A 15,811-nucleotide genomic window follows, 5' to 3' on the forward strand; every position below is an offset into this window, starting at 1 on the left:
CTTTGAGAAGACAGCAGTGTCTGCATAGGATGGGAATGTGCCTGAGAATAGAGATGCAATATATTTTGTCAATTGTGTGTTGCCTACAGAAAGATTGAAAACCATTGCTCTGTACAATTTGCTTTTCCTTGCTTTTGGTCTTTAGACTGCTATTTCTTTCACCTCTTCTAATTCTCAGCTAAAAATTCTCTGTTTTAATGAAAGTTTCAAAATATTTTTCTGGCTTCTCTTACCTCTTGAAAATAAGACATAAAATATTAGTCATTGTATGAAGCCATTTCCATTTGACATTACTTAGGAAAATGTTTTCTGCTGATTTCTTAGCTAAAGATATTGTTCCTTTTTGTCTTACATGATTTGGAAAAGTTTGTGTCTAACAGTACTAACTGATGTAATAGAAAGAAAAACAGCTGACCACCACACTTGCAAAAAAGCCAAATATTTATTTATTTTGTTTTACAAAGATAATTAGAAAGAAAAAAATCCACTCACTTGACTGAGTCCTTGCCTGCTTTTTTAATGTAGTTTTACTTTTCTTATATTTTCTTCAGTGTTCCTAGTATATCCTTTTATCTAGCTCTGTATAAATTTCTCATATAAATGCCTGTGTTTTTTATCTTTATGTTGTCTCAGAAATCATCTCAATTAAATTCCTCTGAATTTATATTATCTTCATAATTGCTTTGTATAAACATATAAATGTCATCAAATATGGCATAGCATAGATGGTTTAGTAAGAATAATTATAATTCACTTAAATTTATCACAATTCTCTGATATAATTTGGGTATGAACAAAGGCAAGTTCCAGGATAGTGGTCTTTCCATATGAAAGCATCTTGTTTCTAAAATGGTAAATTTGTGTTTGTAATGGGTGGATTTAATATCATCCAGTTTAGTCAACTAAAAGCTGGACTTTCAATTTAAGCTAGTTGTCTGGATCATTCCCATGGTCACTGGCAAGAGGCAGCCCTTCTGCAGCAGGTGATTCATTCCATCTTGAGAAAGGTGTTTAAGATAGGTGGGAGGATATGATTCTTTTTCATTGATGGTAGACAGAGCCTGCATGATGGCCTGATAGTAGATCTTTTGGAAAGTTGAAGGTGTTCAAATCAATGGTAAAGAGAACTCCATTGAAAGTTAGTACATTTTAACTGTGAACCATATTTAAAAAGACTTTTATTTCTGGAGAAGAAAATGTGCTAGGCAGAAGATTGGCAGCCACAGTCACAGTAGTGTTTAACTCATTAAAAAGAAATGAAGACTTAATTCTCTTTTTCCTTTATTTTCAGTTTCAATATGGAACCCAGTTATGATTTTCTACATATTTATGAAGGGGAAGATTCCAACAGTCCTCTAATTGGCAGTTTTCAAGGCTCACAGGCTCCTGAAAGAATCGAGAGCAGTGGTAACAGTCTGTTTCTGGCTTTTCGCAGTGATGCTTCTGTTGGAATGTCAGGATTTGCCATTGACTATAAAGGTACTGTTCTCACCATAATCTATGGAAACATAAAGGGAAAGAAATGTTGTTTAGCATTTATTGAGACTCAAATCTGTTTACTTCTAGATGTAGTCATACTGAACTGCCAAATACCTCTTTGCATCGATGTAGGTTTTAAAAACTATTTTCTATAAATGTGTGGAGGAACACAGAAATCCTCGTTCGTGAAATCTCTTTCACATTACTTATGCACATTTTCATCTTCCCGAAAAAAAAGTAGAGATAGAAGATGCATATCAAAAGTAGCATTTGGAAAAGAGTTGTAGAATAATGGAATTGTCTTACCCAATTAGAATACATGACTACTGCTGCTTACTTGCTGATACATACCAATACATTTTCCCTTCCACTTTGTTGTTGAATCTACATATGCATTTTTTAATAACTACTGCAGGACAATATTTGCATTTTTTGGGGGGTACGTATTACTACCCAGAGAATGAGTTACTCTGACTGTTTATTAAAGACACACACTCACTTCAAATACTGGTTTCTTTTCTGGTCGCAGATGCTGTCTCTGGCTTGATTGTCATCTCTGCTGAGATTTATCAAGCTGTTTTTTCATCAGCAGAGGTGCTGCCTCAGCTTCTTATTCTTGACAATGGAAGCAAACCACATTAATGTACATGTCAAAAATGAAGGAACAAAAATATCTAAAGGATATAAAAATAACATACCAATAAAAGCGAGGGAGGTTAAAAAGAACTATTAAATCATTTTTATATTTAGTTTTCACCCTTCATCCAGCGTCATGCATTATTCTCCATGTTGGCAAGGCTTTTCTTCCCAAAGTAATTGTCAGATTGACATAGATGAAATCTTAGTCTGTTTGTTCCTATCTAAACTTGAAACAAAATATAAATAAAATGGGAAAACAATTTGTTTCAGGAAGTCTTGTTGACCTGCAAGGAAAGAAAATGACAAGTTGAGCAGAAGGAGAAAAAGAGATAAAGGTGCCCATTGCAAATGTAAATACATATTTTCGCTGTGTGTGTATTTTTTGTTCTCAGCATAGTCTGATATATGTGCCTCTATGCAACTGAAAGTTAAATGAAATAACGAGAAAAAAAAAATATCTAAGAGCAGAACAGTATATTTTAAAGTTATTATATTCAATGGGAAGTATGTTTGTGCCTAATAATTCAATATTTTTATTAAGTACAATATTTGATATTTTATATAAAATTTATAGAATCATAGAATCATAGAATGGTTTTGGTTGGAAAGGACCTTAAAGATGATCTAGTTCCAACCCCCCTGCCATGGGCAGGGATACCTTCCACTAGACCAGGTTGCTCAAAGCCCCATCCAACCTGGCCTTGAACACTTCCAGGGATGGGGCATCCACAACTTCTCTGGGTGACCTGTTCCAGTGCCTCACCACCCTCACAGCAAAGAATTTCTTCCTTACATCTAATCCAAATCTACCCTCTTTGAGTTTAAAGCCGTTACCCCTTGTGCTATCACTACATGCCCTTGTAAAAAGTCCCTCTCTGGCTTTCTTGTAGACCCCCTTTAGGTACTGGAAGGCTGCTATAAGGTCTCCCCGGAGCCTTCGCTTCTCCAGGCTGAACAACCCCAACTCTCTCAGCCTGTCTTCATAGGAGAGGTGCTCGAGCCCTCTGATCATCTTCTTGGCCCTCCTCTGGACTCACTCCAACAGGTCCATGTCCTTCTTATGTTGGAGGCCTCAGAGCTGAATGCAGTACTCCAGGTGGGGTCTCACGAGAGCAGAGTAGAGGGGGAGAATCACCTCCCTCGACCTGCTCGTAACACTTCTTTTGATGCAGCCCAGGATACGGTTGGCTTTCTGGGCTGCAAATGTACATTGCTGGGTCATGTTGAGGTTCTTGCCAACCAACACCCCCAAGTCCTTCTCTGCAGGGCTGCTCTCAATCCACTTATTGCCCAGCCTGTATTTGTGCTTGGGATTGCCCCGACCCATGTGCAGGACCTTGCACTTGGCCTTGTGGAACTTCATGAGGTTCGCACGGGCCCACCTCTCAAGCCTCTGGTCAAGGTCCCTCTGGATGGCATCTCTTCCCTCCAGCGTGTCGACTGCATCACACAGCTTGATTTTGTCAGCAAACTTGCTGAGGGTGCACTCAATCCCACCGTCCATGTTGCCGACAAAGGTGTTAAACAGCGTCCATCCCAATACTGACCCCTGAGGAACGCCACTCATCACTGCTCTCCACTTAGACATCGAGCTGTTGACCACAACTCTTTGAGTGTGACCATCCAGCCAATTCCTTATCCACTGAGTGGTCCATCCATCAAATCCATGTCTCTCCAATTTAGAGACAAGGATGTCATGTGGGACAGTGTCAAATGCTTTACACAAGTCCAGGTAGATGGTGTCTGTTGCTCTTCCCTTATCCACCAATGCTGTAACCCCATAGTAGAAGGCCACCAGATTTGTCTGGCACGATTTGTTCTTAGTGAAGCCATGTTGGCTGTCACCAATAACCTCCTTATTTTCCATGTGCCTTAGCATAGTTTCCAGGAGGATCTGCTCCATGACCTTGCCAGGCACAGAGGTGAGGCTGACTGGCCTGTAGTTCCCCAGGTCTTACTTTCTTCCCTTTTTAAAAATGGGGGTTATGTTTCCCCTTTTCCAGTCAGTGGGAACTTCCCCGAACTGCCATGACTTCTCAAATATGATGGATAGTGGCTTAGCCACTTGATCTGCCAGTTCCCTCAGGACCCGCAGATGCATCTCATCAGGTCCCATGAACTTGTGCACCTTCAGGTTCCTTAGATGGTCTCGAACTTGATCTTCTCCTACTGTGGGCAGTTCTCCATTCTCCCAGTCCCTGCCTTTGCCTTCTGCAACTTGGGCAGTGTGGCTGGAGCAGTGTGGCTGGAGCACTTGCTGGTGAAGACTGAGGCAAAAAAGGTTGTTGAGTACCTCAGCCTTCTCTATATTCTGGGTAACCAGGTCTCTTGTTTCCTTCCGGAGAGGACCCACATTTTTCCTAGTCTTCCTTTTATCACTGACATACCTATAGAAACTTTTCTTGTTGCCCTTGACGTCCCTGGCCAGATTTAATTCTATCAGGGCTTTAGCTTTCCTAATCTGATCCCTGGCTGCTCAGACAATTTATCTGTATTCCTCCCAGGCTACCTGTCCTTGCTTCCACCCTCTGTAGGCTTCCTTTTTGTGATTGAGTTTGTCCAGGAGCTCCTTGTTCATCCATGCAGGCCTCCTCGCGTTTTTGCCTGCCTTCCTCTTTGTTGGGATGCATTGCTCCTGAGCTTGGAGGAGGTGCTCCTTGAATATTAACCAGCTTTCTTGGGCCCCTCTTCCCTCCAGGGCTTTGTCCCATGGTACTCTACCAACCAGATCCCTGAAGAGGCCCAAATCTGCTCTCCTGAAGTCCAGGGTAGTGAGCTTGCTCTGCACCCTCCTTGCTGCCCTAAGGATCTTGAACTCCACCATTTCATGGTCACTGCAGCCAAGGCTGCCCTTACATTCCCCACCAGCCCCTCCTTGTTGGTGAGAACAAGGTCCGGCATAGCACCTCTCCTTGTTGGCTCCTCTCTCACTTGGAGAAGGAAGTTGTCATCAACGCATTCCAGGAACCTCCTGGATTGCTTATGTCCTGCTGTGTTGTCCCTCCAACAGATATCAGAGTGACTGAAGTCCTTCATGAGGACCAGGGCTTGTGAATGTGAGGCTGCTCCTATCTGCCTAGAGAGGGCTTCATCCTCTCAGTCTTCCTGGTCAGGTGGCCTGTAGCAGATCCCCACTATAATGTCACCTGTCCCTGTCCTCCCTTTAATCCTGACCCATAGGCTCTCAGTCGGTTCCTCATCCATTCCCAGGTGGAGCCCCATGCACTCCAGCTGGTCACTGACATAGAGGAGGACACCCCCTCCTCGTCTCCCCTGCCTGTCCTTCCTAAAGAGTCTGTATCCTTCCATTCCAACACTCCAGTCATAGGGGCCATCCCACATCTCCATGATGCAAATACGATCATAGCCCTGCAGGTGTGCGCACGTCTCTGACTCCTCTTGTTTATTCCCCATGTGTATTGGGTCTATCTGAGATGGAGTTAATTTTCCCCACAGCAGCCCTCGTAGTGCTGCGCTCTGTATTGGGAGCTAGAAAGGTGTTGATAACACACCAGTGTTTTGGCTACTGCTGAGCAGTGCTCCCACAGCATCAAGGCTGTCTCTCCAACATTGCCCCCCCACCAGTAGGCTGGGGGTGGGCAAGATCTTGGGAGGGGACAGATCCAGGACAGCTGACCCAAACTGACCAAAGGGATATTCCATACCATATGATGTCTGCTCAGTATAAAAGCTAGGGGGAGGAGGACGAAGCGGGGGCATTCGTTTGTTGACGTTTGTCTTCCGGAGCAACCACTACGCGTACTGAAACCCTGCTTCCCGGGAATTGGCCAAACATGGCCTGCTGATGGGAAGTAGAGAATAAAATCTTTTGTTTTCCTTTGCTTTCGCGCGCGACCTTTGCTTCTGCTTTATTAAACTGCCCTTATCTCGACCTACGAGCCTTTCGTTTTATTTTCTCCCCCTGTCCAGTTGAGGAGGGGGAGTGATAGAGCGGCTTTGGTGGGCACCTGGCATCCGGCCAGGGTCAACCCACTACACCATGCTACGTGCATTTGCACAGAGGCATTGAAATTGGGCCCCTGATGAAGCTGACTTACTGGCTGGAGTGGCTGGAATTCCTTTGTGCTGCTCTTCAGGTGCTCTCCTGCTGACCTGTGATCCCTCTCCAGGCTCTGGGCATCTGTTGCTGGCACTGGCATCAAACTGGTAGGAGTGGGATAGATTGAGGTTCCTCTCCCCTGGCAACTTTAGTTTAAAGCCCTCTTCACCAGCTTGGCAAGCCTATGACCGAAGATGCTCTTCCCTTCTCTGACAGATGGACCCCTTCAGCCCCCAGCAGACCAGGTTACTCAAAGTGAGTCCCATGGTCTAAGCAGCCGAACCCCTGGCTGTGGCACCAGTCCCGTAACAATTTGTTGATTTGCCAGATTCAACTGGCCCTTTCAGACCCCTTCCCTTTGACCGGGAGGACTGAGGAAAAAACTACCTGCGCTCTATCTACCAGCCGTCTATCTCCTTCTCAGCCTCCCTGATGTTACGCAGCCACCTGCTACAGGAGGTCCTCCACCTGGGCACACCTTTTGCAGGCAGGTCTGCTGCCTGTCCCTGCCCCAGAAAAAAGGTCTAGGCACTTCCTGCAGTCGGAGGTCTATACTGCAGCCTCTCCCTTCAGCAGCTCCGTCTGGGTGGAGGCATCAGCCACCGCTGGGGTAGATGGTGCAGACCCCCCAGCCGGAGCTGCAGCCTTTGCTCTCAGACAAGTGCCCACCTTTCTGCCTTGAGGGTCAGGTGGGATGAGTGCCCTTGGCCTGCACAGATGGTCACAGAATGGTGCCCGGTTGCTGGGTTATGTGGACTTCAAGCCTCTCCACTCGGCCAGTGGAATGCCCCTCCGTCAAAGACGTGCCCTCCTGTGCAAACTGCCGCGCAAACCGCCATGCCACGCCCTGGCTGACACGCCACGCCCTGTTTGCCCGTCCTGGTCGCTAGCGCTCCCTAGGGCTGCCTTTTGTGGGAGTGGGTGGTGCCTGCTGTTACTCCTGGCCCCACCCATGCCTCATCAGCCGCTCTCATGAGAGTTGCCAGCTCCTGGCAGATCTCTGCGCTCCCCTGGGTTTTCCCTGGCTCAGGAAACCCCCCTGTATGCCACGATACCCTGCTCCACTGCAGAACATGACTGCACCAGAGCTGATCGCCTCAGCGATCTTTACATTTCTGATTATGGACATCTGGTTTTGCTTTCTGATAATATTCCTTGAGTATTTCATTAAAATACATGCTTTATTAACATTTAATAAGGGAAGGAGGCATGCTGTAAACTTGACTATGAATTTGACTCTGAAATTTTTTAATAAAAAATCTTTGCTTCCTATAATGAACTTTATTTATATTAGGTGCATCCTTCCCTCCTAAAGAGTTTGCATATCTAGCAAAATATTATTTATAGAAGTAATATTACACAATATTTTAATAGATTTTAAAGGGACTGAGTTGTGTTTAAACTTTTTGTAGAAGAAAGTATTGCATAGTTATCGACAATATAGTAATACTAATATTTTGTTTTCACTTATTTAGTTATAAAGAATGTTCTATGCCTAAATCCTTCCTATTTGAAGATCATCTCAATCATATTCTTGAAACAAAGTAGTTTCTAATATGAATTATTTCTCTCATCCCTTTTTTTGTATTTTAACTTGCCAAAGATGATGAATGAAATCCTAGTCTTGTTAACATCAATGTCTATACTCACTTTGACTTAAAGATTTCATACCTATTAGCTTATGCCAGAAAATAACTGTTGTGCTTATTTTGTTAGCCTTCAAGCTCCAGTTATTATTAGATCTTCTTAAATGTGAAGCATAAAGGAAAAATATGTTTTTAATGTTTAAATTATTCCATAGTATGGCAGCTTTCTAACCAGAAGTTATTGAGTACTGAGCATGGTAAAAAACTTTTAACCAACTTACTTGGTTAAAAAACATAATAGTATTAAGTGGTGAATTCTAGACATGGTAGTTTTTCTTCTACACTACTAGACTTCATTGGAGTCATTCAGCTTTTGGAGAGTTCTGCTAACAAAAAGTAGGAAGAAAATGCTGTTGGTTAGATCCTCTCAGTATAATTTCCTTGGTCAGATAACCAGTCTAATGCAAACGTCCATGATCTTGTAATAAGCATACAGAAACAGGAAAAATATTTTAATAAGCTGTTGAAAAATGTAAACTGACTGGAAAAAAACACTGATAATTGTTCTATTTTTTTTTCTTTTTTGATTGAAAGTGTATATAGATTTACTTTAATTCATTTTAACAGAAAAGCCACGGGAAGCTTGTTTTGATCCTGGAAACATCATGAATGGGACAAGGATCGGAACAGACTTTAAGCTTGGTTCAACTATTACTTACCAGTGTGATTCTGGATATAAGATTATCGACCCTTCAACTATAACGTGTATAATTGGTGCAGATGGAAAGCCAGCATGGAACAGAGCATTGCCATCTTGTAATGGTATGTACTGTTTTCTTACCATTTCCCTTGTCCCCCCAGTGAATTCAGAGTTTCTCAGTCCCTGAGGCTATTTATACTATTCCTATGCATATAGCTTGTATTAAAAAAAATCTCAAGTTAAAAAATAAAAATTGTGATGGAATGAGTTTTGGACTATAGCTTAGTCACTAATGTATTGTTTTAACTATTTAAAAATATCTTTACATTCTGAAATCAACACATATTGTTATGTTCATAATGATGATTACAATGTAATATGTTAGTTTCCATGGTTTCCCCTTTACATCAATTTTAGTAGAAGGCTTTGTGATCTGTATGAGAATCCATATAAAATAGACTAAATAATTGTGAAGTATTACTGGCCTATCCGTTATTTCTTTTTATTCTTTTTTATTGTCTTTTGCCAATTTATTGTTTCTTAGACTGCAAGTAGGGGCAGTCCTTTCAACAAAATGGAGTTTCAACATATGATTCATTTATAATAACAGGGATTTATCTGTGCTTCCACATAGTCTCAAGATGTATTGTTTTCAGGTATTACGTTCCTAGTGATAGTAATTTAGAACTGCATTTTAAAAGGAAGTAGCAACTTAGACTATACATATACTATTTGAATTGTGCTCAGAGCAAGGACTGGGGACTGGAAATAGGTGAAGTTGTTAGACTTAAGTTGTTAGACTGTTTTCAGGCATGATTTTGGTCCAGATCTTACAGCACTCTTTAAAATTTCTTAGTCACAGCGCAGGAGTAAGCATGGAACAGAGGCTGTTCTCGGTAGGCCACATGCATTTGTTTCTGAGAGTAGTAGTGCTAGTACTAGTACTATTACAGGTATTTGCTGTGGCCAATCATGCTGTTTGGTCTCAAGGCCAAAGAACAGGCTCTTGAATTGTTTAGTGTCCAGTGTAGCCATAGCCTAAGTCTGTGTCTATACTCCTAAAGAAAAAAGGCATGGGAAGCTGATGCAGTGGGTTGCTGATTTTCCATAGTGCTTAATTGCTACTTCTCTCCCTGACTTCAGCTATGAAAATACCACTCTACTAGACTTCAGTACAAGTCTCACATTATTTCAGGCACTTTGGATTGTAATCCCTGCCCTGACGCACACACACAAACACACAAAATGAGAATCATAGAATCATTTAGGTTGGAAAAGACCCTTAAGATCATCAATTCCAACTATTAACCTAATACTAACGAAGTCCACCACTAAACCATGTCCCTAAGCACCACATCTACATGTCTTTTAAATACCTCCAGGGATAGTGACTCAACCACTTCCCCGGGCAGCCTGTTCCAATGCTTGACAACCCTTTTGGTGAAGAAATTTTTCCTTATATCCAATCTAAACCTTCCCTGGCATAACTTGAGGCCGTTTGCTCCTGTCCTATCACTTGTTACTTGGGAAAAGAGACCAACACCCACCTCCCTACAACCTCCTTTCAGGTAGTTATAGAGAGTGATAAAGTCTTCCCTCAGCCTCCTTTTTTCCAGGCTAAACAACCCCAGTTCCCTCAGCCGCTCCTCACAGGACTTGTTCTCCAGACCTTTCACCATCTTTGCTCTTCTTTGGATGTGCTGCAGCACCTCAATATCTTTCTTGTAGTGGGGGGCCCAAAACTGAACACAGTATTCGAGGTGCAGTCTCACCAGTGCAAATATATGCCTATACATACACACAGACACACACACACACATATTTTTATTTTTTTATATATATATATACACACACAGACATACACATACATACACACACATATGTATATATAATTTAAACTCGTGTTTTCAGAGGTGGACAGAATATCCACAGAATTATGGATTATGCCAATTTAAGGAAAGGTATGGAGATTGTAGAACCACTCTGTAAAGAAAACCAGTAATTTACCAATGAAACAGAGAACCCAGAATAGTGCAAAAGTACACATCATTTATTTCCAAGCCTTTCAAATTAGAGCAACAAGTCAATAGCTGCATGCTAAACAGATTTGCCCACAAAAAATGAAATTACTCTTGACACATTTTTATTATTTATAATATTATTGTTATATACCCATCATTATTATAGATACTTATTTTTGTACACACCTATTATTATTGTTGTTGTTTTGTTGTTGTCGTTGTTGTTATTAATATTATTCCTTTGAATCACAGGGTATTAAATTATCAATTTGTGTAAATTTTAATTTAATACTTGCAAGGGTGGCCCTGAGAGCACAGACAGGTCTTAATTACCCTGACCAGCTTCAGCTGGGATCTCCACTTACAACCACTGCCCAAAGGCCCAGGAGACCTATTTAAACTTAGCCCTGGGCCTTCATTCCTTGCCTGAATTATGTTATATGTACTTGTTTAGAGTTCTGTTTCTGGCCCTGCCTCCTGGATGGTCCTCAAACCTACACTGTAATTAGCTTATCTCCTGGATAGACCCCTGTACATATCATCACTGAAGTTGGAAAGGACCTCTGGAGATCACCTACTCCAACCTCCTCGCTCAAGCAGGGTCATCTAGAACAGATTGCCCAGGAATGTGTCCAGTTGGGTTTTGAATATTTCCGTGGATGGAGACTCCACAACCTTTCTGGGCAACCTGTGCCAGTGTTTGACTAGCCTCACAGTAGAAAAGTGTTTTCTTGTGTTAGGATGGAACATCATGTGTTTTAATTTGTGATCATTGCCTCTTGTTCTGTGAGTAGACACTGCTAAGAAGAGTCTGGCTCTTCCCTCTTCTTCATTTCCTCCCATCAAGTATTTATACACATTGATAAGTTCCCCCCAAGCATTCTATTTCCTAGGCTAAACAGTCCCAGCTCTCTCAGCATCAGTTCATATGAAAGATGCGCCAGTCTATTAATCACCTTCGCGGCTCTTCAGTGGAATCACTCCACTAAGTCCATGGTTTTTTTGTACTGGGGAGGCCAGAACTGGACACAGCACTCCAGATGTAGCCTCACCAGTGCTGAGTAGAGGGGAAGGATCACCTCCCTTGATGTTTTGGCAAATGATCTTCCTAACACTTAGCTCAAGAGGCTGATGGCCGCCTTTGCTGTAAGGGCACATTGCTGGCTCATGTTCAGCTTGTTGACCACCATCAACAAAAAAGAGGAATTAGGATGGATGTTTTTTTCTCAGGGGTTGTTGATTCAGTAACTTTGGTTTTTAAAAGATTTTAAAGAAAAATAGCAAGTGTTTTTTCCTTCCATATGATGAATATTTAGAGCACGTGGAACAGCAGGATGATTGTTTTACTTACAAAGAGTGCAGAATGCAGCTTTTGCTGTGACATTGCAATAGCTTAGCTTTAATACCTTATGAAAGTACACTTGTAGAACAATTATATTTTGTATTATTTAAGAAGTTGTTATAAAACACTGACTAATGTAGAAAAAGAAAAATGACCTGTAGTTCACCTTGTAAACAGATATCTTGTTTTTTTGGCTGTTTGTGTCTTTGACACAAAATTCAAATTTAAATTTAAAAATCAACATTTTCTTATGTTTTTAAAGCAGAATGAACATCCTATTTCTTAAGAAATAATTTGCTGTTAAAATACTGTCTATTATTATAACACTTTATAAAATATGAAATAAAAAATTAGGGGAAATGTTCTTTTACACCCAGAAATAAAGGTCTAGAACAGACAGACAGAGCTCCTAAAACAATACCTGTATTTTAACAACAGACATCAATATCTCACACTGAGTTAATTTTGAGGATCATCCAACAGATAATTAAAAATCTAAAATTTTACAGGAGATTATTTTTCAACATAAATCATTTAGTGCTTTGTTGACAATAACTAATATATGTAACTTTCTTTTGATTTGTTAAAATTGTTCTATATTTATACAACACAAATGCTGAAACAAGGGATAGAGGATAAATTAGTTAGCCATAGCTCTGAGATGTCATTTTAATTTTCTGCCTCAGTAATTATAATTCTTATTCCAAGGTGACAATTAATGCAGTATTGAAATGCTTGTGATATCTATTCTAAATAACACTGGGTATCTAAAGAAGCAGAAATTACTAACTGAAAGATTGGATATCTTGAAACTGTTAAATCTGAGTAAAACTAAACTGGAATACATGCTTGTGAAAGTACTTTAAGTCTGTTTATCTAGTATGGTTTACTGTGTATTCTATTTTAAAACACATACTTTTATGACCAGTTAAAGTGTGGTGGTTTTCAAAGTGTCATTTACATGGCTGCTACAGTTGTGTCTCTAGTATGGAGTAAACCATACTAGATAAATAAATATTTGTCTATTCATACTCCTTTGTGGAGTCTTAAATAACTCTTTAATAAAATAGACTTGATTTATGAGAAGGACAAAAATCTCAAATTGTAGGTTATAATGGAACCACAGATTACTGAGGACTGCATAAGCTCTTTGGATCCCTGTAAGTCTTATTTTACCATTCTACTGTAATGATGGCTGTGTCAAAGATCCAAAGGAAGTAAAGAATCCTTCTTTTTGTCACAGGGCACGGTTTTGAGTAAAATTGAGACACTAATAATTTAAAGTAAAAGAACGATGATGTGAATGGAAAGTGTAAACAAAATAAATTAATTTATATTTAAATATAGATACAAAATACAGATCCATTATATAAAACATATTTATACATAATTTTAAGGGTAGGAGTCATATAGGAGGCCAGAACCAAAATACACTCAGGATCACATTTGTTGTCACATAAAGCCCTCTTGTAATATACTGAAAATATCAAACAAAAATGCTCATGATACAATTTTAGCACAGTGTTCTGAGTTTATATTTCTTTATTTATACTGATAGTTAATTGCCCCTTTTTGAACTTCTTTAACATATTGTATGAAAAAACATTACAAATTTTGAAGCATGAAAAATGGAAAAGAACCTAAAATGAGTGCTGTATAGTAAATCCTAAGAATCTCTGAAAATGATGCATTTAGTTCTTTAAGTCAATTACCCTAATTAAGGGAATTAATTCAACTTTATTTCTTTGTGGTGTGGTTTTTATTAGTTTTTTTTTAAGGTAGCATTTTACAGTCAGGCATGATGAAAACAAATTTCATATTTATCTAGGTAACAGTTGGCGACTGCCAGTAGGTATATTCTGAAACACTAATGGAAAGTCTCAGGCATACCGCTTTCATTATTAATTTCACAATCCTTAATGAAGTTATTAAAATACATCCTCTGAAAATGTAGTTTTTGCTCACTAAAACAAACATTACTTATAGTCAAAACTGAGAACTCTGTTTAGGATATGTTTGACTGGCACAGCACTGCACTGATAAATTTTACAGCCTTAACCTGCAAGAGAACTTTTCTTGCATCTTTTTTAGCCTAAGCACTCACAGGCTTTCCTTACAGAGTGGATATACTACAAAGATGTTATCATAGATACTATCAAAGACATTATCAAAAACATATCTAAAAATAGGAAAACACATTTTAGAAGGGAACATTTTTACAACTCCATAACTTTGGAATTTGTTTTAAATTAAGCATAAGTGATATACTTTCATTCCAATGAAATGTTCATGACTTGAGAAATTCATGTGGTAATTAGAAGATAGAATTTGTGGCTTAGTTTCTGGTATCCTCAAAGCAAGAAGAGAAAGAAATATAAAGATTTTAAATTCATGGCATGAACTGATTCCTTGTGATATTTGAGTTTCACCTCAGCCACATAATCCTACTCAGCCTACTGATAGATTAAATTTCTCATTTTCTATCATTACATTGGATTTTTGAATAATTCATATAAGCAGCTAAGAGAAGACACAGATTTGTAGTATTAATTGCTGCCTGTATAAGGCAGTTAAACTTGTAGAGATATTTCAAGTGTGATTTTAAAGCCCAGTTGCTGTCAGGGAGAGGAAGGAGCAGGTCTGCTCCACAAGGGCAGATGAGCCAGGAGCCGAGGATGACCAAAGCACAGACTGTGCCCTCACCCACTAGGTACAGTCCCGCAGCACATAAGCTGGATCAGTAGAGCCAGGAGCTGGTAACAGGGTCCTTTGGTAGCCCCAGACCAATGAGCTTGTCGTCCACCTGGACCCCAGGTCCTTCTCCTCAGAGCTACTTTCCAGGCAGTTGTTAAAATGTAATCTGCTGTATGTAAGATTCCCAGAGCAGAGTAACGTTGGTTTATTTTGTTCCTTATAGTAGAAAGTAATTTTTTAGATTATGCAATGGTCTTTTCCTTGCTTAAAAGCAAATGTAATGTGACTATTCTAGGTTTTTATAATTTAATTTATCTGTTTATTCATTTTTAAAATAATTCCATTATTGGCTTCTTGGGTAAAATAACATTATACAACAATCTTTTATTCTTGTAAAATCTATAGTTTTTAGTAGTGTTTGATGAAATCATTTGACAAAAAAAAAGAGCACTGGATTGCATATAACTAATGTAATTATTATAAGACTTGCATTTTAATGAATATTTTAATAGGAAACCAAGCCTTTCCATCAGTTCTCAAAAGCTGAGAATAGTGACAGCAATACTTTGTTTTCAATGTACAGAAATGTATTTACTCAGTATCCAACACAAGGAGATATTGTAACTTAAAAATAGCCACTCCTTATGTTTTCTGTTTCTTCAAAAGCACATATCCCTTTCATCCACTCCCTGCTTTGGCTTTTCTTGAGAAATCCTTGAGACACAGACTTCCTGTGATGTAGTGCTTTCAGTTATAATTTGTAAATCCAGCAGTCCCTTAGCATGCTACATTTATTGCCCATACATGGAAGGAACAAACCATGCAGGCATTGTTCATTTTTTTCTCATGATACCGGCAGAACTGCTACTTACATAATGCCTGACTGGTCTTGAAGGTTGGTGTTCCACTGTCCTTAAATATCCCTTCTAACTTCTGTAGCTGTAAAGTGTTTCTCTTACTCTTTCTGTTCTGTTTTATATACATATGAATCCGAAGATTTTTTTATATGTGTAATCTGTATGCTCTTTTGATAATCGTCTAGGAAGTTATGAAAAGCAAGGCAATTCAAGCATACATTCACAAAGCAGAATCCATAGCATTCTGTGCAGGGTACTGTTAGGATATCTATGTATTCCTCTGAGACCCAAGATAGCTGTATTGTGCCATTTATTTATGCAGTACCATATTTTTTTCCTGAGCTTTTTTTTTTGTGTGGATACATAGATAGATATAGACATATATTCAAATCAAAAACTCCCACCTAAATTCTGCGTTTACAGTTTCTTTCAA

At 39.6% G+C, this 15,811-nt stretch overlaps 1 protein-coding gene across 1 annotated transcript in view; it reads left to right on the forward strand.

Annotated features, from left to right (window-relative positions):
* The window catches only part of CSMD1 (CUB and Sushi multiple domains 1), a 1,238,313-nt gene that overhangs the window by 1,016,631 nt on the left and 205,871 nt on the right, over positions 1–15,811 (forward strand). The window contains 2 exon segments of the mRNA XM_050893357.1: positions 1,292–1,479; positions 8,392–8,586. Of these exon segments, the coding sequence (XP_050749314.1) occupies positions 1,292–1,479; positions 8,392–8,586 (383 nt within the window).

Source organism: Gymnogyps californianus, chromosome 3 (genome assembly GCF_018139145.2).
Source record: "Gymnogyps californianus isolate 813 chromosome 3, ASM1813914v2, whole genome shotgun sequence".
NCBI classification, from domain to species: Eukaryota; Metazoa; Chordata; class Aves; order Accipitriformes; family Cathartidae; genus Gymnogyps; species Gymnogyps californianus.